This window comes from Gopherus flavomarginatus, chromosome 9 (genome assembly GCF_025201925.1).
Source record: "Gopherus flavomarginatus isolate rGopFla2 chromosome 9, rGopFla2.mat.asm, whole genome shotgun sequence".
NCBI lineage: Eukaryota > Metazoa > Chordata > Testudines > Testudinidae > Gopherus > Gopherus flavomarginatus.
Window position 1 is genome coordinate 53,015,852 of NC_066625.1, and position 27,827 is coordinate 53,043,678.

Genomic DNA, 27,827 nt, shown 5'->3' on the forward strand with positions numbered 1-27,827 from the left:
ACCCAGGCCAGGCAACAGCTCCACCCAGCCAGTGCTGCCAGGCCACACAAACAAAGACAAAAAACTCACTTAGCAAACAGCTGCCGGCAGCACATGTAGATGTCGTAGCTGGTGGTGTTAAAGGTTGCCGTGCTCAGGAACGCAGAGCAGTCGGCCACTTCCCCTCGGGGCACATACAGGATGCCTGGGGGTAGGGAGAAGGAGTTTGTTAGCCGAGGTGTTACTGGTCTCAGACATGGCCAGCATTTTTTAGCAGTGCCTTGTGTTCACACCAGCAACACAGTGGCCTGGAGTGGGAAGCAGCACAACACCTTCTGAGGGAGCTTCTCCAAGCCTGCAGGACCTGCAGCAGTTGGGCCCCTGCCTGGCTTTGAGCCAATCCCAGCTGTACGTGGCTCGCTTGGCCTCCTTGCATTTCTGATCTCCTGGGTGTGCTCTGCCTAAGCAGACGGTGCCTCGGCGATGTGGCCCTTGGGGGAGGCAGAGAAAAGCCCCTGGGCCTGTCTTTGAAATGGTTCCAAGGTTCATCCCGGGAGGCTGCACAAGCCGACAACGGCAGCTCTGCAAGCAGGTGTTATGGAGCCAGCCAGGCTCCGGGCCCCACCCCAAATGTGCCAGGTGTCCAGGAGATCCTGCCAGACAGCAGGCAGATGGGAGAGCCGGGGTCTGTGGGGCAGTGCTGTCAGCCAGAGCACAGCCAGCACCGGCATGACACTTGCCCAGAACCAGCCGCAGAGGAGCAAAGGTGGCATAAAGCTGTGTTCAGCCCAAGCCCTCCTGGAGGTTCAGCACCATCCTAGGGAGCTGGAAAGCAGGGACTGTACCTCCCACAACCACAGGGCTCCAGTGGGGAGTGAGTCTTTGCGGGGGAGGGGGGGTGCGCTTTGGGACTGTGTGGGGAAGTGGGCTGGGGTGCACCACATGCACAGGGCAGGGTGCAAGCACACACGGAGCCAGGAGTAGGGGGGGTGGCAGATGTGGGCTATTCCCCCTGGCTGCGGCTGTGCAGTGGGGCACTCCAGTGGGCCCCAGGCCAGGCTATTTTTCCCCCAGCACAACCCCTCTCTGTGCAAGGAGCACTCAAGGGCCCAGCACCCCTATGGAGCATCCAGCTCAGCCTGAGTCTCCCCCAGGCCTCTGCATACCCATTCAGTGAGCATGCTTGGCAATCAGCATAGCCCCGCCCACACAGTGACATCGGCCCTCCCCTTACACCTGGGCAGTCACAATGCCACCTATGGGCCCGCTGGCCACGGTGACCAGATGTCCTGATAAAATTGGACCTGTCCTGATATTTAACCCTGCGTCCCGATCAATGTATGATCGGGATGCCATTTGTCCCAATATTTAGGTAAGGAGGCAAGCAGGAAGAAGGCGCTGACTCTGTAAAATTGCCGCTAAGCTCCCCTCTCTCGGAGGGGCCCGCCGCCGAATTGCCACTGAAGAATGAAGCGGCGGCGGTAGAGCAGTGCTTTTTTTATTTTATTTTTTTTCCGCCACTTGTGGCGCTTGTACTCACCGGAAGGCAATTCAGCAGCGGGTCCTTCACTCGCTCCGAGTCTTCCGCTGCACTGAAGGGCCCACCACTGAAGTGCCACAGAAAACTCGGAGCAGCTCACGGGGCCCCTGCAGGGCTGGGGCCTGGGGCAAATTGCCCCATTTTCCCCCCTCTGGGCGGCCCTGAGCAGAGCAGCAACATGTCCAGCTCCAGCTGCGTGGCATGGCTGCCAGACATGCTGCTCTGAGCAGCATGGTAAGGAGGCTGGGGCTGGGAGGTTAGATAAGGGCCTGGGGTCCCGATGGGTGGACAGGGAGCAGAGGCAGTTGGATGGGGCGGAGGTTCTGGGGTGGTCAGAGGCTGGGGAACAGGTGGAGTTGGATAAGCATGAGAGTCCTGGGGGGGGCCTGTCAGGGGACGGGGGTGTGGATAGGGGTGAGAAGGCGGGAACTGGGGGTTTGGATAAGTGTGGGAGTCCCAGGGGGCCTGTCAGGGGGCGGGGGTGTGGATAGGGGTCAGGGCAATCAGAGGACAAGGAGCAGGGGGAAGTTGGATAGGGGGTGGGGTCCCGGAGGAGCAGTTAGGGATGGGGGTCCCAGGAGGGGGCGGTCAGGGGACAAGAAGCGGGGGGGGGGGGGTTGGATGGGTTGGGGGTTCTGAGGGGGGCAGTCAGGAGGCAGGAAGTGGGAGGGGTCAGATAGCGGGTGGGGCCAGGCTGTTTGGGGAGGCACAGCCTTCCCTACCCAGCCATCCATACAGTTTTGCAGCCCCAGTGTGGCCCTCGGGCCAAAAAGTTGGCCGAGCTGAGCCAAGCAGCTGGGCTGCCTGCCCTTGCTGCTCCTGTGCAGGGCACAGATGTCCCAGATCAACCAGGACTCTCCAACTGGCCCTTTGCACAGGCCTCAGCCAGGACCTTGGCAAGATGTCACCCAAGGGCTGTGCCCTGAGCTGCATCTCCCACTGCTGTGTGGGGAGGGGATGCTGCGGGTCATATATCCCACTGGAGGGGTGAGGAGGGCTGGCTAGAGGCAGGGGGACCAGCAGCAGGCTTCATTTCGCCTCCTGCCCCACACTGCTTGGATCTGGGCAGAATGCATGCTGCAGAGAGAGCTCAAAGCCTCTACCAGAAGGGATTAATCCTCCAGCCCCCCGCCATGCAGCACCGTTCCCCGGGTCCTCAGGGGCAAGGGCCAGACAGAAAGCAGCCCAGAGCAGGGCCTGACTCTGAGCACAGCCGCGGATCTGGAAAGGGAGGAGAGGACAGACACTGAATCTGCCTGTGCAGAGCCACGCCCAGCCAACTGCACCCCTCAGCAAGCCAGCAGCCAGCACAGATCCCACCAGGGAGCACTTCGTGGTCAAGCCAGGGCGCTGGTCGGCACTGGGGCAGCTGCACCTGGGGCTGACCCCGCTGTTGCTTTGCCTAGCACAGACAAGGTTTGATCTGAGGTCAGAGGCCAATGGCAGTGGGTTAACACTTGGGCCTTTCTGCTCTGTTGACGGGGGATCAATCCTGGCTCAGGTAGGGTTGCCAACTTTCTAATGTCTAAAAACCAGACTCTCCCTGCCCCACCTCTTCCCCCTGAGGCTCTGCCCCTGCCCCGTCTTTTTCCCCAAAGGTCCTGCCCCTAGGGTGACCAGATGTCCCGATTTTATAGGGACAGTCCCGATTTTGGGGGATTTTTCTTATATAGGCTCCTATTACCCCGCACCCTCTGTCCCGATTTTTAACACTTGCCCTCTGGTCACCCTGCCTGCCCCTGCTCTGCCTCTTCCCCAGGTCGTGCCCCCAGCCCCGCCTCTTCCCTCAAGGCCTGTCGCCCACTCACTCCTCTTTCCCCCACCCGTTACTTGAACTTCTCACCCCTCCCTCCCTCCTCGTTGCTCAATCCTCCTCATTCCACAGCTGGGCTCCCTCTGCTTCAGGGCCTGCCCCTGAGATGCAAGTAGGAGGCAGCCCAGCAGAGCAGGGGCTGGCACGGGTTGATGACCTAGACAGAGCCTCCTCCCCGACCTGTGGCAACCTGACTTTTGGTATCTGCTCAGTACATCTGACTGGACACTGCCAGGTCGCCTTTTCGACTGGAATTTCCGGTTGAAAAACCAGACACCCGATAACCCTACGCTTAGGTCACAAGTGAAAATGAGTTTGATGGGTTTCAGCCTAGTCCTTGTTGAAGATTCCCAGGGAGGCTGCATGTTGAGAGAGAGAGACATCAGCCAGTGGAGAGCGCATACCACTGTGAGCCTAACAGCAATCTCTCTCCCTCCCTCCCCTCGTTCCCACCACCCTTCAGGGGCCCATCCCAGCAGGCGCCCGGGACAGTGAAACTAGCTGGGGTCGTACCTGCGACACAAGCGTTGAGCATGGAGACACAGGCCCCGGTGAGCAGCGCTCGCAGCACGATGCTAGCAAACTCACTCTTCCGCTGGGGAACCATGGACGCTGCAGGGAGCAGAGGACAGAATGTGGTGAGAAAGGCCCTGTGCTCAAGAAGGCAAAGGCTCATCTGCCTGTTGTGCCCTGGATGGGCTTGTGCAGGTGGCAGACAGCCACCAAGGGACTTCTAGCCCCTGCCCAGCACTAGCCTGGGATGACCCCTCAGCCTGGTGCCAGGCATGCCCTTCCATCTCCCATGTAACCCAGGATGCCCAACTGGTGGGGCTAGTTCTACAGTGTTATGGTGTCTCCAAAATCTACTATAACATGATGGAAGCAGAAAGTCCCTGCAAAAAATGTTTCCTTGTGCCATGGAAAGTAGTTCCTGCATGGGAGAAATCTAGACGTATACGTGGGACAGTATGGCTATGGCAAGGGGTGGGCACTGCCCCCTAGCCTCTGCCCTCCATGCAGGAGAAACGTCAAGATTGATGCAAAAATGGGTAGAATTAAATTATTATTACTAGGATTGTCAATTAATCGCAGTTAACTCATGCGATTAACTCAAAAAAATTAATCACGATTAAAAAAATTAATCGCGATTAATCACACTTACGGCTATAGAATACCACTTGACATTTACTCAATATTTTTGAATTTTTTTTGCATTTTCAATATTGATTTCAATTACAATACAAAGTGCACAGTGCTCACTTTATATTTTTTTTTATTACAAATATATGCATGGTAAAAATGATAAACGAAATAGTATTTTTTCAATTCACCTCATACAAGTACTGAAGTGCAATCTCTATTGTGAAAGTGTAACTTACAAATGCAGATTTTCTTTTTGGTTACATAACTGCACTCTAAAACAGAACAATGTAAAACTTTAGAGCCTACAAGTCCACTCAGTCCTACTTCTTATTCTGCCAATTGTTAAGACAAACAAGTTTGTTTACATTGATGGGAGATATTGCTGCCTGCTTCTTATTTACATTGTCACCTGAAAGTGAGAACAAGCATTCACATGGCACTTTTGTAGCTGGCATGGCAAGGTATTTACATGCCAGATATGCTAAACATTCATATGTCCATTTCAGCTTCGGCCACCATTCCAGAGAACATGCTTCCATGGTGTTGATGCTCGTTAAAATAATAATGCATCAATTAAACTTGTGACTGAACTCCTTGGGTGGAGAACTGTATGTCTCCTGCTTTGTTTTACCTGCATTCTGCATGTATTTCATGTTATAGCAGTCTCGGATGATTACCCAGCACATGTTCGTTTTAAGAACACTTTCACAGCAGATTTGACAAAATGCCAAGAAGGTACCGATGTGAGATTTCTAAAAATAGCTATAACACTCGACCCAAGGTTTAAGAATCTGAAGTGCCGTCCAAAATCTGAGCGGGACGAGGGGTGGAGCATGTTTTTGGAAGTCTTAAAAGAGCAATACTCTGATGCAAAAACTACAGAACCCAAACCACCAAAAAAGAAAATCAATCTTCTGCTGATGGCATCTGACTCAGATGATGAAAATGAACATGCGTCAGTTCACACTACTTTGGATCCTTATCAAGCAGAACCCATCATCAGCATAGAAGCATGGCCTCTGGAATGGTGGTTGAAGCATGAAGGGACATATGAATCTTTAGCGAATCTGGCATGTAAATATCTTGCAATGCCAGCTAAAATAGTGTCATGCAAACACCTGTTCTCACTTTCAGGTAATGTAAAAAAGAAGCAGGCAGCATTATCTCTTGCAAATTGTAACCAACCTTGTTTGTCTGAGTGATTGGTTGACCAAGAAGTAGGACTGAGTGGACTTGTAGGGACTAAAGTTTTACATTGTTTTATTTTTGAATACAGGGGTTTTTTTGTACATAATTCTACATTTTTGAGTTCAACTTTCATGATAAAGGGATTGCACTACAGTACTTGTATGAGGTGAATTGAAAAACAGTTTTTTTTGTTTTTTACAGTGCAAATATTTGTAATAAAAATAACTATAAAGTAAGCACTATACACTTTGTATTCTGTGTTGTAATTTAAATTAATATATTTGAAAATGTAGTAAACATCCAAAAATATTTAAAATAAATGGTATTCTATTGTTAACAGTGCAATTAATTTTTTAATCGCACGATTAATTGCGATTAATTTTTTTAATCGCTTGACAGCCCGAATTATTTCACTACATGCTTATATTGTTAGTTAGTTGTGTTGTGAGATGTTCAAACCAATCAAAGTAATTCCAGGAGGCTCCTGCTTTCTGCCCCTCAGAGACAAGCCAAGTGTCAAGGGAGAGAGCATCATGTTTATGAGCCTTGGACTGCAGCTTGATATTCGATGTGATTTGCTCTTGGCCTGCGATCTGCAGGATGGAGCTGTGGGTCTAGTGGTGACTGATGCGTTCTTTGGAGCATTCCACAGGCCTCTCTGAATGCAAACTGTAAAAATATAGTTTATTCTGAAACAACAGATTTTGCAGCTATTTAGGTCCTGACATCAAAGAGGTGTTGAGACCGAAAAAGGGGTGTCATGTGTAGGCATGTCTTGTCAGAACCATAAACCAGGAGTAAAGTGGGTTTCTTTTATAAACACTCTAAAATCTTAATTCTTCAAATGTGAAGGAGAACTGTAGCATTTCAAGTGTGCACAATACCTACACCAACTGGAAGGGCTCACCTGTGGGCATAGGCGCCAACTCTGTGGGTGCTCTGGGGCTGGAGCACCCACAAGGAAAAGTGGTGGGTGCTGAGCACACACAAGCAAACCCCTATCAGCTCCCCTCTTCCTCCCGGCACCTCCTGCCTGCCAGCAGACTCCACCAATCAGCGCTTCCCCCTTTCTTCCTGCACCTCCTGCCCGCTGCAATCATCTGTTTTGCAGCATGCGGGAGGCTCAGGGGGAGGAGTGAGGATGCTGCACACTCAGGGGAGGGGGCGGAATGGGGTGGGAAGAGCCGTGGCGGAGCAGGGGTGGGAAGAGGCAGGGGGGCTTAGGAGAAGGGGTGGGGTGTGGACGGGAAGAGGCAGAGCAGGGGTGGAACCTTGGAGTGGAGTGGTGGTGGGGCCTGGGCAGAGCCAGGGGCCGATCCCTCCCCAGCACATTGGAAAGTCGACGCCTGGGCCTGTGGCCATAGGTAATCCACCTCCATGAAAGGCAGTAGCTAGGTTGATGGAAGAATTCTTCTGTTGATGTAGCACTGTCTACAGAGGGACTTAGATCGGCTTCACTACACCACTCGGGGTGTGGATTTTCCAGTGTAGACCTCAATTTCTAGTGTAGACCAGGCCTTAAGGTTACGTGAGACTTTTCTGCCACAAAAGAACAAAGGCAACTAAACTTGTGTTGTATATTCATTAAACAGACACATATTCAGGAGCTGACAGAATCACCAAAAGCAACCCATGAGGTGCTGAACCAGTGCAAGGACAGCAGAGAATATTGAAAGCCAATCTGGCTCTAAGGTGTGTCTGGTCATTCCTGTAAACTTATGAGAGAAAAAGGGAACCAAACTCTCTGCTCTCACCTCCAAACACACACTCAGAACAGCAAAAAAACTGCAGCTGAAATAAGACAGATAAGAACTGGGACGATTCAAGAAGGCACCAGCCTGATGACAACCAAAACTTCAACATGATGAGATGGAAGTAGCCAAAAGTCTTGCCAAGGGGTTAGAGTTAAACTGTCCGGTAATGATTTTATTGGGATATGGAAATGCTGCAGTAACTTACAAAGTTCACAGTTTCTCCTGTTAATCACCAAATAGTAAGACCACGCAATCCTGGAGAGGAGAGAGGCCATGTCTACACCACAAACTTATACTGACTCATGCTACATTGGCATGCAGCAGCTGCAGTCAGTACATCACTTGTGCACATGTATACTTGGCTGCTTGTCTCCATGATGCGCGTACTCACCAGGAGTGCTTGCATCGATGCAGAGTGCAGTGCACCATGGATAGGCATCCGAATGTGCAACTCACCACTGTCCAGCATACTGTCTTTTGGGAAGATTTGGCAGTGCACGACGGAGCCAAAACGAGTTTCACAGGAGTGACTGGGAGCATGGGGTCAACTGACCAGTTTGCAACTGTCTCCATCCCATAATTTCTGCACCTTTTTTCAAAATCCTACAAACCCTCATGGCCATCCTCGCTGTCTGCCACCTGTGACAGAAGCCTGGAGCCTACATACATCTGCATTGTTGTCGTGAGCGTTGTAAGCACAGAACGCATGATCCTGGAGTATTTGCAGAGCTGCAAGAAGAACCGAATGAGTGGGGAATGTGATGATTCCATGGAGGACAGATTGCTGTGCGACATAGCGAGAACCAATTCAAGGTCGTTGGCAGTGGTCACGGAGCAGCTTCAGATAGTGAAGCACCAGTTCTGGGCCCAAGAAACAAGCACTGGCTGGTGGGTGCAGGTTTGGGGTGATGAGCAGTGACTGCAGAACTTCTGGATGCGCAAGGCCACATTCCTGAATCTGTGTGCTGAGTTCGCCCCAGCCCTCCAGCGCAGGGACACCAAACAGAGCTGCACTGACAGTGAAAAAGCAAGCAGCAATCGCACTGTGGAAATCTGCACCACCAGATTGCTACCAGTCAGTCAGAAATCAATTTGGAGTCGTGAAAACCACTGCAGGGGCCGTTGTGATGCAAGTGTGCAGGGCCATTAATCGCCACCTGCTGCACAGGACTCTGACTCTGGGCAACGTTCAGGACATAGTGGATGGATTTGCAGCAATGGGGTTCCCGAACTGCAGGGGCACCATAGATGGCATGCATATCCCTACTTTAGCACCAAAGCACCTTGCCACAGAGTACATCAACAGAAAGGTCTACTCTTCTATGGTTATGCAAACGCTGGTGGATCACCATGGACGCTTCACCAAGTTCAGTGTGAACTGGTCAGGGAAGGTGCATGACACTAGCATCCATAAGAACACAGGACTGTTTGGAAAGCTGCAAGCCAAGACTTTCTTTCCTGACCGACGGATTACCATTGGCAATGTTGAAATGCGAATAGCAATCCTACCCCTTGCTCCCCTGCCTCATGAAGTCATACACTGGCCACCTGACAGCACCATGGAACGATTCAACTACTGGCTCAGCAGGTGCAGAATGACAGTGGAATATGCTTTTGATCATTTGAAGGGTTGCTGGCATTGTTTACTCACGAGACTGGACCTTAATGAGAAAAATATCCCAATTGTTGTAGCTGCCTGCTGTGTCTTGCATAATATCTGTGAAGCAAAGTGGGGAAAGTTTTGGTTGGGGGCGGAGGCGGAGCAGCTCTCTGCTGAATTTGAACAGCCAGATACAAAGGCTATTACAAGAGCTCAGCGCAGAGCTATATACCGCTCAGGGAGGCTTTGAAAGACCATTTTAACAGTGAGCCAGAGTAGTGCTGTGGTGTTGTAATGTGCTCTACCTGGCCCTGCTCTTTTGTGGCCTGGTAGGAATCATTGCTGTACATGTAGGAATATAACATTGTCAACGCACATATTAATTTTGTTTCTGAATGAGTTGTATGACACTGTGCAGTAACAAGTAATGGGGCTCTTTCAAAACTTCTGAGCAGTCAGCAGCATATGTTGTGAACTAATAGAGATAAATTATGTTCGAACTAATATAATTTTACTCTGTAACAAAATCAATGCAAAAACAAAACTACATTCAATTTTAAAACAAATCTCATTGAAAGCTTAATAAATTAATTAAGAGAGCAGAACTTATGAAGGGGAAAGAACATTCATGTCCTTTTCAGCTACGCCTGCGCCTACCGTGGCTTTCACAAGTCAGCGTATGAGAAGCTATGACTTTCTTTAATGTGCCCGGGTTGGAATGGGAGGGTTAGTGCAGTGATCCCTGGTGCTACGTGGAATGTTGAGAGGGGTATAGGGAGGTCTCAATATCGAGTTCTCAATGAGCTGCAGAAGGAGGCAACCAATGGGATGGTTGAATCTGCAGGTCCACCAGAGTGTTCAGCATCTGTGTTTTTTGCCTGAGAAGCCCCACTATGTCTTGGTGCATCTCCCTCTTCTTTTCTGGCTGGGACTCCTGGGCTTCTTTCCTCTCCACTTTCTCCTTCTCCAGGCTGTCCACAATGTTCCTTCTCCAGGCCCTGTGCTCATGGTCCGATGCAGCGCTGGCTTACAGGATCTTCTGTAATGTATCATCCCGAGTCATCTTCTTTCTCCTCCTTATCTGGGCTCAGGTGTTCTATGGGTGTGGAGGAGGCGACCCTGAAGGCCTCAAGGGCAGCAGCTGCAGATACAACACACACAGGTACGATTGTCAGCATATTCACTACAAAAAGCAAAACTTAAGATGCAGACCTCACTCCCCTTGGTCCCTGAAAGTTGTGAGCACTACATTCTTACTTCAGCTTGGGATGGCTTGTGCACGGCACCTGTCGCAGCACCAGCCACACAGTGAGTGTGGCCTGCTGGGGGTTGGGGACATGAGGACCGAATTGCTCGGACACATGATTCTAGTAGTGCAGGGCAACTGCACTGAATACTGACGCCGTGTTCCACAGGCGGGGGTGATTTTAGCTGATATCTCACTCCTGAGGGTGACAAAGGCATAAAGCTCACAGCTGCTGCTGGCATCCCGAAGCCATCCAGGCTCATATGCTGCTAGCCTGCATACTGCAAAGGTAGCTGCTGAAGTTATTGCTGAGTGGCATGGCAAAGTGTCCTACCACGGAGGAAGAAATAAGGCAGTCCTCCCCTAGAAACCTTTGGCAATGGATTGCAGAGGACCTCCATGGAAATGTCATTGAGATTTCAGAAGGATTCAATGGACATCCCTGTGTACATAAATAAACAGCTCCACATGGCTCCCCTGCCTAACTCTAGAGAGGACTGAAAAGCAATTAGCTACTAACAAAAAGTCAAAAGATGGTGTCCTGCTATATTGCGAGGCATCTCTGTAATTGAAAATGTATCTACACGGGGTGCTTACCTGAGGTTCCTTCTCCTGCATTGGACTTGCCCATGCTCAACTGGTGGGACTGGCTGGACTGTAGTGGAGTCAAATCAGGTCCTGGCTTGCTGTGCAGTTGGATCTCCCAGCTGCCTGTCCCCCATTTTCCTTGTCCACCACCTCCTGTCACAGCAGGGGCCTGGAATTCAGGCTCCTCAGAGGTATCCATGGTGCTGTTGTGGATGGTGGGGTGTCCGCCAATGTTGGCATGCAGCTCTTTGTAAAAACAGCAAGTCTGCAGCTCAGCACTGGATTGATTGATGGTCTGCCTGGCCTTCTGGTATGCTTCCTGCAGCTCCTTGGCTTTCATGCAGCACTTCTGCTGGTCCCTGTCCTACCCCTTCTCCTGTATCCCCTGCCAATCTGCTCATAGATGTTGTCATAAATATAAAGGGAAGTGTAACAACCTTTATGTATGCAGTAACATCAAATCCCTCCTAGCCAGAGGTACAGAATCACTTACCTGTAAGGTGTCAATCAGTACAATTAACCTAGTTGCCCCCCATCCCTTCTTTAGTGGCACAACTCCTGCTCGTCTCTCTCTGTGTCAATGCAATACTCATATGCACTGTTACAGCTATGTAACTATTGTAAACATGAAACTAACAAAGGTTAGGAAATCAATATACTGTAGTTGGAGCAAGCTTAATGTTGTTAGGAATACATTTTCAGCACCAATAGGTTGTTCTGGAACTCCTTTTATAGATTTACTTGGTGATTGGTCCTGCTTTGAGCAGGGGGTTGGACTAGATGACCTCCTGAGGTCCCTTCCAATCCTGATATTCTATGATTCTATGAACAATGAGGAAAGAAGATACTTTCAAACCTTGGGGGGGGGGGAGGTTTTGTTTGTGCTCTTTGTTTTGTTCCCTTCTGGGACAAAGAGTGAGACCAAGTAGGTAACCCAGCTCCTACTGAAATGATACATCTAAAATTACAGAAATTGTAAGGAATAGCAAGGATATGCATTAGATTATCTTTTGGTTTAGCTTGTGAATTTTTCCTGTGCTAAGAAGGAGGTTTACTTCTGTTTTGTAACTTTGAAGTTGAGTCTAGAGGGGAATCCTCTGTGTTTTAAATCTTTTTATTACCCTGTAAAATTACCTTCCATCCTGATTTTACCAAGGTGCTTCTTTTACTTTTTTCTTTATAATAAAGTTCTTTTTATGAGAACCTGATTGGTTTTTAGAGTCCTAAAAACCCAAGGGTCTGGTCTGTGCTCACCTTGTTAACCTATTGGTTGGGATATTATTCTCAAGCCTCCCCAGGAAAGGGAGTGAAAGGGTTTGGGGGGATATTTTTGGGGGGGATATGGCTCCAAGTGGCCCCTCCCTAAATGTTTGTTTAAATCACTTGATGGTGGCAGCAATAACATCCAAGGACAAAGAAAGGAATTTGTGCCTTGGGGAAGTTTTTAACCTAAGCTGGTGGAATATAAATTAGGGGGTCTTTCATGTGGGTCCCCACATCTGTACTCCAGAGTTCAGAGTGGGGAGGGAAACTTGACAGATGTCAATCATTTCTGCAGCTGGTTCAGAGCTGTGTCTGCACAGCCTCCTCTTCCCACAGACCCAGGAGACCCAATATCTCCTGTTTACTCCAGGCTGGAGCATGTCTGGAGCATGCAGCCGGCACTATCATGATCATTTATGTTCTGTTTTGCGCTGTTTAATGTTTTCTTTTCCTTTCTTAAGTAATAGAATGACCCTGGTTAATAAATGGGATGTTTATGCTTTGTTTTAACTGTGGTATCACCTAGAGTATGTAAAAGAGCCCCCGGGACTAGGTTTTAGTTGTCAGAGCCCTGGACTGGCCGTGAGAACAGTGGGAAAGGGCTGGCCTCCCATTTCTTTTTTCTCAGTTAGATGGTTTTAGTGATTTTAGGATACAATTACTTGGTGCTCAACAATCTAAATCTCACCCTTTCCATCCTTACCCCCACTGGGCTGAGGTGCAGAGCTCCCCCAGCAGGACAGAAAGGCACTGTGTGGCCTGTCCAGTATAAACACAAAGGGGAGGAGTGGGGCCTGGGCGCAGGGTGTCAGGAGATTTTGGTAAATTCCAGTTCTGCAGCTGGGTGACCTTAGGTAAGTCACTGCCCCTCGCGACATCTCTTTCTCCTCCCACCAGTCTGTCTTGTTCATGCAGATTGTGAGCTCTTTGAGGCAGGAACATGCTGGGTCTATGCCACACCAGAATGACAGGGCCTCCCAATCTCAGTCGGGGTCTATGCAGTGCCTGGCACAATGGGGCCCTGATTCTTGGTACGGAGCAGTGAAGCATGTGGCACAATGGGGCCCTGATCTCAGTCAGGGGATCTTCCCCCAGGAATACCACTGCAGCCTTCACCCCTGCTCTCAATTCCCTGTCCCATCGTGCGCCAAACTCACTCAGTCCTCCCAGCATGATCCCAATGGAGCTGAGATTGGCGAATCCACAGAGGGCAAAGGTCGTAATGGTTTCGGCTCGCATCTAAACAACACAACAGCAGGTGAGAGGCACCGTGGAGATGTGTCCCCAGGGGAGCCACTCCCAGTGACCCCCTCCCCCCGCCCCCCACACTGACCCTGCTGGCCTCAGCTTGTGTGAAACAGTCAACAGCCCCTCGCGGGGCAATAGCATAGAGAAGCCAAGGCCCCAGAGCTGACCCTGAGCAAACCCATGGAGCCGAATGGCCCTTCCCTCTCCTTTGGGCATGGATGAACAGCACAGTGCGTGGCAGCACTCACCCTGGGCCAGGGGCTTGCTCTCTTTGTCCATTCAGGCCCTGACCTGTCTGCCAAGGCAAGTGCAGCTCAGCGAGTCCAGAGGCAGCCTTTGCACTGTCTGTGTGGCCCCTGGACCTGCCAAGCCAGAGTGTGGGGACTTGTATTGGGAGCAATCAGAGACAGCTGTCCCTGCTTGCTGGCAGCTGGCCCTCCCAGGGAGCCTGCAGCCCTCGCCGGGAAGCCCTGGCTCTCTTTCTGCCTCAAGCCTGATGCAGGGCCAGGCTTGCCCTGTCTGGGCAAGGAAGTCTGAGATGCTTGGCAGATTGTTTCTGAGCCGTGCTCTGAGCCCCCCATCCCCTCCTCCCTACAGGCTACCCCAATATTTCCCTCTGCCCAGACAGAGTCCCCCAGCTCAGCTTGCTGCCCTTCACGGCTGGTGCTGCCATGCGAGCTGCTTGGCCCATTCCCCAGTGTGGCAGCTCATGGCTCTCACCGAAATCCACTGCTTGCGACCCCCGCTCCATTCCTCCAGCCCCGACAGCCGGTTCTTCTTGTACGTCGACAGCTGCTCATATGCCACAAACTCGTTCAGGAAGATTTTGATGCCTAACAGCTCGGCCACCAGAGGTGAGTCTGCCCAGTCTGCCCCCATGAGGAAGGCCACAGGCATCAGGATGTAGGAGCAGATTATCTGGGACAGAACCCCCCAGAGATGGTTAACACACATGTGTTTGAGCTAGAACCTACCCCTAGCTGCTCCATTGCATACCACCCTCCTGCCCAGGGCCAGCCTGCGCTGGGCTCCTGGCGGTGCTGTGCTGCAGCAGACCCCTAATGGGAGCAGGAGAAAGAGCCAAACAGGGGTGATGCTATCTTAGGCAACTCATGGCTTAGGGGGCAACAGCCTCTCTGTGCTCACCTGGCAGGACTAGGCTTGCCAGGTGTCTGGTTTTCAACTGGAACACCTGGTCGAAAAGGGACTTTGGTGGCTCCGGTCAGCACAGCTGACCAGGCTGTTAAAAGTATGGTTGGTGGCGTAGGCAGGCTCTGTGCCTGGCTCCTGGGAAGCAGCCACATGTCTCTCCGGCTCCTAGGCAGAGGCACGACCGGGAGGGCTCCGCACACTGCCCCTGCCCTGAACGCTGCCAGGAACCACAGCCAATGGGAGCTGTGGGGACGGCACCTGCGGGCACACAGAGCCTCCTGGATGCACCTTCACCTAGGAGCCAAAGAACCAAAGAGAAATGTGACCACTTCCCAGGAGCTGCCTGAGATAAACACCATCTGGAGCCCACACCCCCTCCTGTGACCCAACCCATCTACCCCAGCCCTGAGCCCCCTCCGGCACCCAAATTCCCCCGCCCCCGGAGCCTGCACTCCGTATCCCAACCCCCTGCTCCAGCCAGGACCCACCTCCCAAACTCTGAAACCCTAATTTCAGGCCCCACTCCAGAGCCCATACCCCTAGCCCAGAGCCTGTACCCCTCCCACACTCCACCCCCCTGCATCAGCCCAGATCACTCTCCCACAAATTCAACCCCTCAGCCTCGCCCCCCAGCCTGGAGTCCCATCCTGCACCCCAAGCTCCGCATTCCTGGCCCCACCCCAGCGCCCGCACCCCCAGCCACAGCCCTCATCCCTTCCCACAATCCCAAACCCCTGCCCCAACTCGGTGAAAGTGAGCAAAAGTGAGGCCTTTGACAAGGGGTGGAGCAAGTGCAGAGCCTCAGGGAAGGGGCATGGCAGGGCAAGGGTGTTCGGTTTTCTGCAATTAGAAAGTTGGCAACCCTAGGCAGGACTGGGGAAGGCTCAGGTTCCTAACCCCATCTTTTCTCTGCACCCCGCTCTGCCTCTCGGCCAGAGCCCCCCCCAATAGTTGACCAAGTGCCCATTGGGAGAACACAGCTGTCACAAATTTGGCACCTTTTCTACTGGGCCTAGAACTGTCCTGAGGCCTGTTTTGAAATGGGCAGGGTGGATAAGGTGGTGAGCACTCTCAGGCTGCCTGGCACTAGCAGGACTCAGACTGAGCCAGGAGAGTTGGGAGGCAGGCTCATCCCATGTCCAGTGGCTGCATGCGGCATAAGACAAGCTCCAGCACACTGGATGGGAGTTGTCTGGCTGTGTGGAGATCACAGTGCAGTGAGATCTGGCACTGCCAGGAGGCTGGATTGGGGCATGTATCTGAGGGGAGTGGGTCATTCTCAGGGGTATGCAGGTTTTCAGAGGACAGAGCCTCTGAGATGGACTTTGGGGGGAGAAGGGAGATACTGGACACAATGCAAAGTCCCCTCCCCGGCAGATGCTCTCAGCCAGGAGCTCAGAATGGGGCAGCAGGAGGAGCTTGGGAGATGGGCCCAGATGTGGGCCTGGGGGAGCCAGGCTGGAGAGAAGAGGTGGAGTCCTTAGTATGGAAGTGGAGGCGAGCCAGGGCAGGCTGAGTGGGGAGCAACATGTCTGGGGGGCAGGACTGGTGCTGTCAGGAGGTTTGAGGAGGCAGGCAGAGCAGAAGACCTGAGATCTGTCCCGGTGGAGGTGGTGACAGCTGTGAGAGTGGGGCCATGGTGGAGAACCCAGCACAGGCCTGACCAGTCAGGGCAAAGTCTGGGTGGCAGGGCTGGGCGGCTTCCTAGCTGGCTTCACGCGGCTCCCCAGAAGCAGTGACATGTCCCTGTGGCGCCAAGGTGCAGGGGCAGCCAGGCAGGCTCCACGTACTGCTCCGGCCCCGTGTGGGGCCCCTCAGCTCCCATTGGCCATGAACAGCAGCCAATGGGAGATGCAGGGGTGGTGTCTGTGGGCGGAGGCTGCACACAGAACCACCTGTCTGCCCCTATGCCTAGGAGCCGAAGGACATGTCACTGTTTCCGGGGAGCCCTCTTATATAAGCACCACCTGGAGCCCGCACCCTTCCCCCTTCCCCTCAGCCCCCCACCCCAGTCTGCAGCCCATCCTGCACCCAAACTCTCTCCCACGCCTGCACCCCCTCCCAATGCCCTGCCCAAACCCTGAGCCCCCTCCCACACCCAAACTCCCTCCCAGAGCCCACACCCCTGCCACACCCCAACCCCCTGCCCCAGTCTGGAGCCCCTCTCACACCCAAACTCCCTCCCTGAGCCTGTACCCCGGACCCCCTCACACACCCAAAATCCCTCCTGGAGCCTGCACCCCCACACACATGCCTGCCCCAGTCTGGAGCCTCCTCCTGCACCCTGAACCCCTCATTTCTGGCCCCATCCCAGAGCCCAAACCCCTCCTGGACCCCAACTCTCTGCCCTAGCCCAGTAAAAATGAGCGAGTGAGTGAGGGTGGGGGAGAGCAAGTGACAGGAGGGGGGTGGGGATGGAGTGAGTGGGGGTGGGACCTCAGAGGAGGAGTAGGGCCTCAGAGAAGGGGAGGGGCTAGGGTGTTCGGTTTTGTGCAATTAGAAAGTTGGCAACTCTAGGCAGGAGGAGGGGAGGATGAGCAGCTTCCTGCTCTGCTTTGAGCTGGGGGGCGGGGCGCATGCAGAATGCAGACTGGCTGTTTTCAAGGGGAAGTGAAGGCTGTAGGAGAAAGGGGCACAGTGGCTGTGGTGCAGGGGAAGCACTGTAGTGGGCAAGGGAGAGGACAGAACCAGGAGCACAGAATAGGGCGAGTCCATGTGGGTGTGGGGCTGCCCCCAGGTGCCTGGCATGACAGTACCTGGAACGAGAGCTCCTTGATGTTCACCATCTCCCCGAACCAGGACAGGGCAACATTGATGAACTTCAGCACAGCCAGGAAGGCAATCAGGTTGGCTGCAATGTTAGCGACCAGCCCCACGGAGGCAGCGGCACCATTGCTGGCAGCTTCCAGGATATTCTGCTCAGCCCTGGTGGTACAAGGAGAGTGGTCAGTGTGAGGGACCCCTGTGGTGCCAGCTGGCAGAGAGCTCAATGTTCTTTAAAAGCAGCTCATGTCAGACCTGACAAACTCACTATTCCTAATAATACACCATTATCATGGGACTAATCCATAAAAAGCAGCATGTGAGGTCACTTCTCGGCACTCAGAATCACTATGAGATGTGTGTACAGGTAATAGAGAAGGACTAATGTAACTATACTGAAAATTACATCCCTATGGTCTTGCAGTGAAAGAGAGTCACCAAGAACTCTCATTTCTTGCGATGGCCTCTCCCTGGCTAGCTGATTACGTCAGATGTGTCTCAGCTTTGCACCACTGAAACAACCCAGGCAAGTCAATGGAAAACCATCAAACTACAAACATCGCAACCACATGGCAGTGACCAGGAATGGCAGGGAAGCAAGGGGCTGGGCCTGTCTGGGAACAGAGACAAAGGACTGAGTCAGTGTATTACAGGGTGAGGAAAGACATTGCATCCATTCACTGAGACGGTACCTTGATTAGCGGGATGCTTCCTGTATTGAGCCCTGCCTCCTTGGGGCCAGCAAGTGCTGTACAAGACCGAACTTTGGGATGGGAACCCAGGAAAGGGAGCTCTTCGCAAGTGTAGGCCCGAGTCACAGTTATGATTTTGTTCTTTGTAACCACTAGTTTCTATCACTCACACTTATTTCTATTTGAATCTCTATTCTCTCTCAGTTACATTTCCTTTTGTTTTACTATAATTGTCCTCAAGTGCTGTGTCTGGTACAGGACTGGTAGGCTGACTAGGGGACACTGCTCCTTTGGGACCAGAGGGTCTGGGATTTCTGTGAGTATCCAGTGATCAGGGACTGGACACCACAGGGGGACACTTTGAAAGGAGGTGGGGGCTGGGATGCATCGATTGTCGACCTGCAGGGCAAAGGCAGGGCTGGTTTAGTCCAGAGGAGAGTGTTTGAGTCAGAACCCAGTGTTCATGGTATAGTGCAGGCTGAAGGGGCAGATGAGGTGGCTGTGACATTGCACCCCTTAAGGCTTTATGGAAATATGCTTATGAATGTATATATGACATAACTGGAATATGTTTTTTGCTACATATGCCATGTAACTTACCTCGGTAAAGGTAATGATCTACTGAATCTATTCATCCTATTTGTATGCATGTGCCATTTTTGTGTTCGAAGTTATGAATATTGGCTGTGTACTTGCTTGATTTCTAAGTAGTCTTAGTAAAGCATTTGGTCAGCTTCTTGAGAAGGGAATGTGCAAGTTAAGTGCCCAATCAAGAAGCACTTGATGGACAATGGATCTTGGAAGGCTCCAATCCACATAAGAAGTCTACTTGAAGACGTTCAAGGTAGCATGTGAACCATGGCTGCTCCCTTTAAGTTCTGAGTCATGCATGGACATATGACTTGCCCATGTGACTCCAAAACTCCATCTTGTAGCTGGGATTCTACACAGGGGGAGGGAGGGGTGTTCACCCACAAGAGAAAGTCTATTTAAACCCCTGGGAGACCCCTCCATTTTGTCTTCAGCTGGCTAAAGAGAGAGCCTCTCCACCCCCAAAGAAATTGGAACAAAGGACAGTAACTACAGGGGATGTGAGTGATTGCTGGACCCAGACTAGAAGGTGTCATAAATAGATAGTTAAGGGTTAATGTCTCTTTTACCTGTAAAGGGTTACAAGCAGTGAACCTGGACCACCTGACCAGAGGACCAATCAAAAGACAAAATACTTTCAAATCTCGGTGGAGGGAAGTCTTTGTTTGGCGTTGTTTGTTTGTCGGTTGTTCTCTCTGGGTTCTGAGAGGGTAACCAGACCTACCTACAGGTTCTCTAATTTTCTATTCAAATAGTAAGTAACAGTAGAAGGCGGTTTAGTCTTTCTGATTGTTTTTTTTATTTGCAAAGGTGTATTTTGCTGGAATGATTTTAATGTGTATTTGTGCTGGGGGGAAGGCTCCTCTCTAGTGTCTATAAGCTGAAAGACCCTGTAATAGTTACCATCTAAATTACAGAGACAACTTTTACTTTTTTTCTTTCTTTTTATTAAAAGTTTTTCTTTTTAAGACCTGATTTTTTTCCCCTTGTTGAGGCTCAAGGGAATTGAGTCTGTACTCACCAGGGAATTGGTGGGAGACAGGGAGAAAGAAGGGAGAGGGGAAAGGTGGAATCCCTTTGTTTTAGATTCACGGAGCTTGAATCTGTCTATCTCTCCAGGATAGCCCAGGGAGGGAAAGCCTGGGAGGAGGAGAAAAAACCTGATTTCTCTGTGTTGTGATTCAAGAAGTTTGAACATGGTGATCTCCTAGTGTATCCAGGGTGGGAAAGATCTGGGAGGAAGAAAGGAGGGGGAGGGGAAATAGTTTATTCCCCTTTGTTGTGAGACTCAAGGAATTTGGGTCTTGGGGTCCCCAGGGAAGGTTTTTGGGGGGACCAGAGTGCCCCAAAACACTATATTTTTGGGTGGTGGCAGCCTATCAGATCTAAGCTGGTAATTAAGCTTAGAGGAATTCATGCTGGTACCCCATCTTTTGGACTCTAAGGTTCAGATTGGGGAATTACACCATGCCATGGTGTGCAGTGTTGGGATCAGAATCCAAAAGCCAGTGAGTTAAAAGCAAAAGCCAGTAAGATTATTATTTTTCTTTTTTCTCTGCTAGCTGCTTATAAGCAGAGAGAAGGGGTTTTTTGAAACTACAGCCAGAACATTTTTTTTTCTTTTCTCCTTTCTGGTTGTGCAGACAGACTGCCTGAAGGCACAGACATTAAGTTTAACAAGGGTCTTTTGTTAAACAAAAGGACTCCAGCTGTGAGTCAGCTACACCAACAAAACACATTTGCAAATGAAAAGGTTATTTCTTTTTTTCTAACTCAACAGGAAAAACTAGTTAGGCAGTGTTAAAAAGTCTGTTGCCAAGCAACCCTAAAAAGGCAACAAAGAAGCAGCATTTCAGGCAGTAAACACCAGAGGGCAGGAACCATGATTACCAAGGACACACTGAAACAGGAACTGGCAAAACTAGAGGCAGAGGCACAAATCAAAGACGCAGACCACAAGCAAGACATGGAAAAGAAACTACAAGAACTACAAATAAAACAAAAAGAGATGGAATTAAACGAAAAAAAAATGAAGCTAAAAAAAAGAGAAAGAAAGGCAGCCCACAGAAGACAGATAGAACTCCAGAGGGAGGCCCACCAGCAGAGGTGGTGGCTGAAATGCCTAAGGAAAACATGAACAATTACAAACTTTTTCAAACCAAGGCCAGACTCAGAATGGGGATAACACCTGAGCATGCCCGTCCGCGGTTCAGAGCCCTAAGATGGAAACCAGATGTGTCATTCCCCCGACACGCCTACCACATTGGAAAAAATTATGAGGCCTGGATATCTGGAACCAAGGTTAACAATATGGACGAGCTGCACCTCCTAATACAAATGGAGCAGCTCTTAGAGGGTGTCCCTGAGGAAATAAAAAGGTACATCCTAGATGAAAAACCCAAAACTGTAACCGAGGCGGGGGAGATTGAAGCCAAATGGGTGGAAGTGACAAAAAAAAAAGCTACTGTCAAGGGGAGTGAATACCACAGGGGGAACACCGACAATAAACCCTGCAACTGAGGACAACCCAAGACCCCACCTACAACCCAAGGAAAGCCGCAGACGCCCTATTCTCCCATCTCACCAGTCTCCAGTAACCCACCTCGGCCCAGTGACCAGTCAACTGGGCAATGCTTTAAGTGTAATGAACTGGGACATATAAAGGCCAACTGCCCCAAGAACCCCAACCGATTGCAGTTCATTACACCACCATCACATCAATGATCCCCAGGTCCAGATACCTCTCAAATACCCTTGGAGCGAAGGGAAATTTTAAAAGTGGGCAGAAAAAAGGTTATAACGTGGAGAGACACGGGGGCACAAGTGTCAGCTATCCACCAATCCTTGGTGGACCCCAAATTCATCAACCCAAAGGCCCAAGTGACAATTTACCCATTCATGTCACAAGCTGTAGACTTGCCTACAGGTGAACTGCCTGTCCAGTACAAAGGCTGGTCAGGAATGTGGACTTTTGCAGTCTATGACAATTATTCCATCCCCATGCTACTGGGGGAAGATTTGGCCAACCAGGTAAAGCGGGCCAAGAGGGTAGGAATGGTTACATTCAGCCAAACCAGGCAAGCTTCCAGACCTATCCCTGTTCCTGAGTCCACAGGGGTCCCGTCTGTGTTACCCGAGACCCAGACAGAGGTAGTGGACCCGGATCCCCTACCAACAACTGAAACAGCCACAGTGCCTCCAGTCCCAAACTAGGAACTGGAAAAGCAACCAGCACCAGAACTATTGCCAGCACTAATGCCAGCACTTGCAAACCCATCTTCAACCCCAACGCCAGAGGGCGCCAGCGAGCCTAAACTGGCAGAAGCCGCAAACAACCATACCCAAGAGGCTCAGCCAGAGCCTGAAATACCCCCTGGTGCACCAGCGGAGAGCGGTTCACCAGCAACGACAACAACCCCATCACCTACATCTCTTCCAGAGGGACCAAGCCCAAGTCCACAGTCTAAGGAAGAACTGGTGTCTCCAGCCTCAAGGGAACAGTTCCAGACTGAGCAGGAAGCAGATAACAGGCTTCAAAAAGCTTGGGTGGCGGCACGGAGCACCCCACTGCCTCTCAGCTCTTCTAATCAATCCCGGTTTGTTGTAGAACAAGGACTTTTATATAAGGAAACTCTTTCTGGTGAACACTAGGAAAACTGGCACCCACAAAAACAGTTGGTGGTTCCAACTAAGTACTGGGGGAAGCTCTTAAGCTTAGCCCATGATCATCCCAGTGGCCATGCTGGGGTGAACAGAACCAAAAACAGGTTGGGGAAGTCCTTCCACTGGGAGGGGATGGGCAAGAACGTTGCCAAATATGTCCGGTCTTGTGAGGTGTGCCAAACAGTGGAAAAACCCCAAGACCAGGTCAAGGCCCCTCTCCAGCCACTCCCCATAATTAAGGTCCCATTTCAGCAAGTAGCTGTGGATATTCTGGGTCCTTTCCTGAAAAAGATCCCCAGAGGAAAGCAGTACATACTGACTTTCGTAGACTTTGCTACTTGGTGGCCAGAAGCAGTGGCTCTAAGCAACACCAGGGCTAACACTGTGTGCCAGGCCCTAACAAACATTTTTGCCAGGGTAGGTTGGCCCTCCGACATCCTTATAAATTCAGGATCTAATTTCCTGGCAGGAACCATGAAAGAACTGTGGGAAACTCATGGGGTGAATCACTTGGTTGCCACCCCTTACTACCATCAAACCAATGGCCTGGTCGAAAGGTTTAATGGAACTTTGGGGGCCATGATACGTAAATTCATCAATAAACACTCCAATGACTGGGACCTAGTGTTGCAGCAGTTGCTTTTTGCCTACAGGGCTGTGCCACATCCCAGTTTAGAGTTTTCACCATTTGAACTTGTGTATGGCCACGAGGTTAAGGGGCCATTACAGTTGGTGAAGCAGCAATGGGAGGGGTTTAAGCCGTCTCCAGGAACTAACATTCTGGACTTTGTAAGCAATCTACAAAGCACTCTCCTACACTCTTTAGCCCTTGCTAGAGAAAACCTAAAGAATGCTCAAAAAGAACAAAAGGCCTGGTATGATAGACATACCAGAGAGCGTTCCTTCAAGGTAGGAGACCAGGTTATGGTCTTAAAGGCGCAACAGGCCCATAAAATGGAAGCATCATGGGAAGGGCCATCCACAGTCCAAGAGCGCCTGGGAGCTGTTAACTACCTCATAGCATTTCCCAATTCCTCCCTAAAGCCCAGAGTTTACCATGTTAATTCTCTCAAGCCCTTTTATTCCAGAGACTTACAGGCTTGCCAGTTTACAGCCCAGGGAGGAGATGACGCTGAGTGGCCTAAAGGTGTCTACTACGAAGAAAACAGTAACGGTGGCGTGGAAGAGGTGAACCTCTCCACAACCCTGAAATGTCTGCAGCGACAACAAATCAAGGAGCTGTGCACTAGCTTCGCCCCATTGTTCTCAGCCACCCCTGGACTGACTGAACGGGCATACCACTCCATTAACACAGGTAATGCTCACCCAATTAGAACCCCACCCTACTGGGTATCTCCTCATGCCCAAGCTGCTATAGAACAGGAGATCCAAAACATGCTACAGTTGGGTATAATCCGCTCATCTACCAGTGCATGGGCTTCTCCAGTGATTCTGGTACCCAAACCAGATGGGGAAATACGCTTTTGCGTGGACTACTGTAAGCTAAATGCAGTAACTCGTCCAGACAACTATCCAATGCCATGCACCAATAAGCTATTGGAAAAGTTGGGACATGCCCAGTTCATCTCTACAATAAACTTAACCAAGAGGTACTGGCAAGTACCGCTAAATAAACCTGCCAAGGAAAGGTCAGCATTCATCACTCATGCGGGGGTGTATGAATTTAATGTGCTTCCTTTCGGGCTGCAAAATGCACCCGCCACCTTCCAAAGGCTGGTAGATGGTCTACTAGCAAAATTTAAAAAATATGCAGTTGCCTACCTCAATGATGTGGCCATTTTTTCTGACTCCTGGCCCGAACACCTAAAACACCTGAAAAAGGTCTTTGAGCGCATCAGGCAGGCAAAACTAACTGTTAAGGCCAAAAAGTGTCAAATAGGCCAAAACAAAATGACATACCTGGAACACCAGGTGGGTCAAGAAACCATAAACCCCCTACAGGCCAAGATGGATGCTATCCAAAAGTGGTCTGCCCCAAAGTCAAAAAAACAGGTCCAATCCTTCTTAGGCTTGGCCAGGTATTACAGGCGATTTGTACCACACTACAGCCAAATCGCTGCCCCACTGACCGACCTGACCAAAAAGACCCAGCCGAATGCAGTTAAGTGAACTGATGAGTGTCTGAAGGCCTTTACCCAGCTTAAGGTGGCACTCATGTCTGACCCTGTGCTAAGGGCCCTGAACTTCGACAAACCATTCCTATTAACCACAAATGCATCTGAGCATGGTGTAGGAGCAGTTCTCATGCAGAAAGGACCAGATCACAACTTCCATCCTGTCGTGTTTCTCAGCAAAAAACTGTCTAAGAGGAAAAGCCACTGGTCAATCAGTAAAAAGAAATGCTACGCCATTGTGTACGCCCTGGAAAAGCTACGCCCATACGTTTGGGGACGGCAGTTCCAACTACAAACCGACCATGCTGCGGTAAAGTGGCTTAATTCCCTTGAGCCTCGACAAGGGGAAAAAATTAATCAGGTCTTAAAAAGAAAAACTTTTGATAAAAAGAAAGAAAAAAGTAAAAGTTGTCTCTGTAATTTAGATGGTAACTATTACAGGGTCTTTCAGCTTATAGACACTAGAGAGGAGCCTTCCCCCCAGCACAAATACACATTAAAATCATTCCAGCAAAATACACCTTTGCAAATAAAAAAAACAATCAGAAAGACTAAACCGCCTTCTACTGTTACTTATTATTTGAATAGAAAATTAGAGAACCTGTAGGTAGGTCTGGTTACCCTCTCAGAACCCAGAGAGAACAACCGACAAACAAACAATGCCAAACAAAGACTTCCCTCCACCGAGATTTGAAAGTATTTTGTCTTTTGATTGGTCCTCTGGTCAGGTGGTCCAGGTTCACTGCTTGTAACCCTTTACAGGTAAAAGAGACGTTAACCCTTAACTATCTGTTTATGACCGAAGGAGACTAGTCTGTAAAAGGAAGTTTATTGGAATTCCTCTGAGGATAAGGAACCTGTATTCAGTTTTCTTACTGTATTAGACATAGACTTGCATGTTCTATTTTATTTTACTTTACTTGGTAATTCACTTTGTTCTGTCTGCTACTACTTGGAGCCACTTAAATCCTACTTTCTATATTTAATAAAATCACTTTTTACTTATTAATTAACCCAGAGTATGTATTAATACCTTGGGGGGGGCAAACAGCTGTGCATCTCTCTCTGTCAGTGTTATAGAGGATGAACAATTTATGAGTTTACCCTGTATATGCTTTATACAGGGTAAAATGTATTTATTTGGGGTTTGGACTCCATTGGGAGTTGGGCATCTGAGTGTTAAAGACAGGAGCACTTCTTAAGCTGCTTTCAATTAAGCCTACAGCTGTTAGGGGACATGGTTCAGACCTGGGTCTGGGTTTGCAGCAGGCTAAGGGGTCGGGCTCAAATCAGGCAGGGCACTGAAGTCCCAAGCTGCCAGAGCAAGAAAGCAGGGGCAGAAGTAATCTTGGCACATCAGCTGGCAGCCCCAAAGGGGTTTCTGTGATCCAGCCCGTCACAGTGATTATCTGGTGCGTTGGGAGGGAGCATTTGCAGGCACGCATGCTGCAGGGCTTGAGGCAGGGCTAAGCAGAGCATGGGAGTGGCATGTCTGCAGGGTGGGGAGAGCCAGGCTGGCTGGGTTGGTCAAGGTTAGTCGTGCCAGGGTAGGGCAGTTCCTGAGCATGGCGGGGCAGGGCAAGGCAAGGTAGGGCATGTCCGGATTCAGGATATGGCAGGCAGTGCAGGGTGGGGCAGGAAATATGGGGCAGGGTAGGAAGCACAGGGAAGGGTTGGGCAGAGCAGGTCAAGGCAGTGCAGGGAAGGGCAGGGCAGGGAAGGGAGGGGAGGGGTGGGACAGGGCAGGAAAAGGCGGGCTAGGTAAGGCAGGGCCAGGCAGAGCAGGGAAGGACAGCATGGGGTGTGGAAGGGCAGGGAAGGGCTGGGGGCAAGGTCAGGCTGGGAGGGGCAGGGCCAGGCAGTGTAGTGTGGAGCTGTGACACTTCTCAGGGCACCCAGGGTTGTGAGTCACCTTGTTGCAACCTGCCCCTACAGCAAGGGAGTCTTGCCTGTGCCAGCTGCGTGTTAGCTCCCCCTGCCCCAAGCACCACACCACTCACCCTCTAGCGAGCTTCACGCCTTCCTTGCTCTTGAATTTGGACTCTTCCACTTCTGGGTAGACCAGCTTGGCCATGGCGAGAGCACAAGGCGCAGCCATCACAGAGGCAGCGATCAGTGAGGAGGGGTCGATCTGTATCACACACGATGGGGACATTCCCAGTGGTCAGCCCTCTGTCCCATCCCAGGGCTGAGCTCACACTGAGAGGAACCAAAGAAATCCATGGAATGCCCCTGTGGAATGGGCTTGCTGGCTCTCATGGCAGGGCAGGCAGGGCTGTGGATGGGTGCCGTTCAGGTGCATCCTGGGGAACTTTACATCTGGCTGAGGGCAGGTCTGTCTCCTACCTGCCCCCTCAGCCTCTTTGCCTCCCCATGGCAATCCTTGTGCCAGTCCCCCTACGTGCTAAGACCCCTGCACAGACCTTATGGCAGGGGTGGGCAAACTACAGCCCGGGGACCTCATCCAGCCCACCAGACATTTTAATCCAGCCCTCAAGCTGCTGGGGAGTGGGGTCCAGGGCTTGCCACGGTCCGGCACTGCAGCTGGGAAGTGGGGTTGGGGGTTTGCCCCACTCTGCGCGGCTCCCAGAAGCAGCGCGGAGTGGGGCAATTTCCTAAGCATAGGGGCATCCAATGGACTCCGCACACTGCCCCTACCCCAAGCGTCGCCCCCACAGCTTTCATTGTCCGGGAACCGCGGTGAATGGGAGCAGCAAGGGGCAGCACCTGCGGACAGGGCAGCGGGCAGATCTGCCTGGCTGCGCCTCCACGTAGGAGCCAGAGGGGTGACATGCCGCTGCTTCTGGGAGCTGCTTGAGGTAAATGCCTCCTGGAGCCTGCACCCCTGACCCATTCCTACATCTCAACCCCTTCCCCAGCCCTGAACCCCTCCTGCCCTCTGAACCTCTCGGTCCCAGCCCGGAGCAACCTCTTGCACCCCCAACCCCTCATCTCCAGCCCCATCCCAGAGCCCACACCCCCAGCTGGAGCCCTCACCGCGCCCCACACACCCCAATCTCCTGCCCCAGCCCAGAGCCCCCTCCTGCACCAGGAACTCATTTCTGGCCCCACCCTAGACCCTGCACCTCCAGACCAAGCCCTCACCCCCTCCCGCACCCCAACCCCCAATTTCGTGAATAATCATGGCCCGCCATACAATTTCCATACCCAGATATGGCCCTCGGGCCAAAAAGTTTGCCCACCCCGCCCCATGGCATATATGCTGCGAGAAGCCTAGGTACAGATATTGTGTTGCCACCTTTCTAATTGCTGGTAATTGGACCCCCAAGGCCTCATCCCTGTCCCACCTCTTCCCCCAAGGCCTCGCCCCGGACTTTTGGTTCAGGTGCCATTTACCAGGCACCTGGCCACCCTAAATGGTGTCCAGACACAGAAGGCAAAAGTCAGCCTGTCTGGGTAAAGCCCAGCCGGGATATCGCTTCCTGCACTGAGGCAAGGGAGTCTGGGA

The 27,827-nt window shown here is 51.2% G+C and overlaps 1 protein-coding gene across 1 annotated transcript in view; it reads right to left on the bottom strand.

Moving 5' to 3' along the window:
* The window catches only part of LOC127058559 (sodium/nucleoside cotransporter 1-like), a 46,888-nt gene that overhangs the window by 1,332 nt on the left and 17,729 nt on the right, over nt 1–27,827 (bottom strand). The window contains exons 11-16 of the mRNA XM_050968703.1: nt 26,359–26,489; nt 17,271–17,439; nt 14,083–14,280; nt 13,272–13,353; nt 3,846–3,944; nt 70–184 (exon numbers count right to left, since the gene is read on the bottom strand). Coding sequence (XP_050824660.1) covers nt 70–184; nt 3,846–3,944; nt 13,272–13,353; nt 14,083–14,280; nt 17,271–17,439; nt 26,359–26,489 — 794 coding nt within the window. The remainder of the gene's footprint in view (nt 1–69; nt 185–3,845; nt 3,945–13,271; nt 13,354–14,082; nt 14,281–17,270; nt 17,440–26,358; nt 26,490–27,827) is intronic.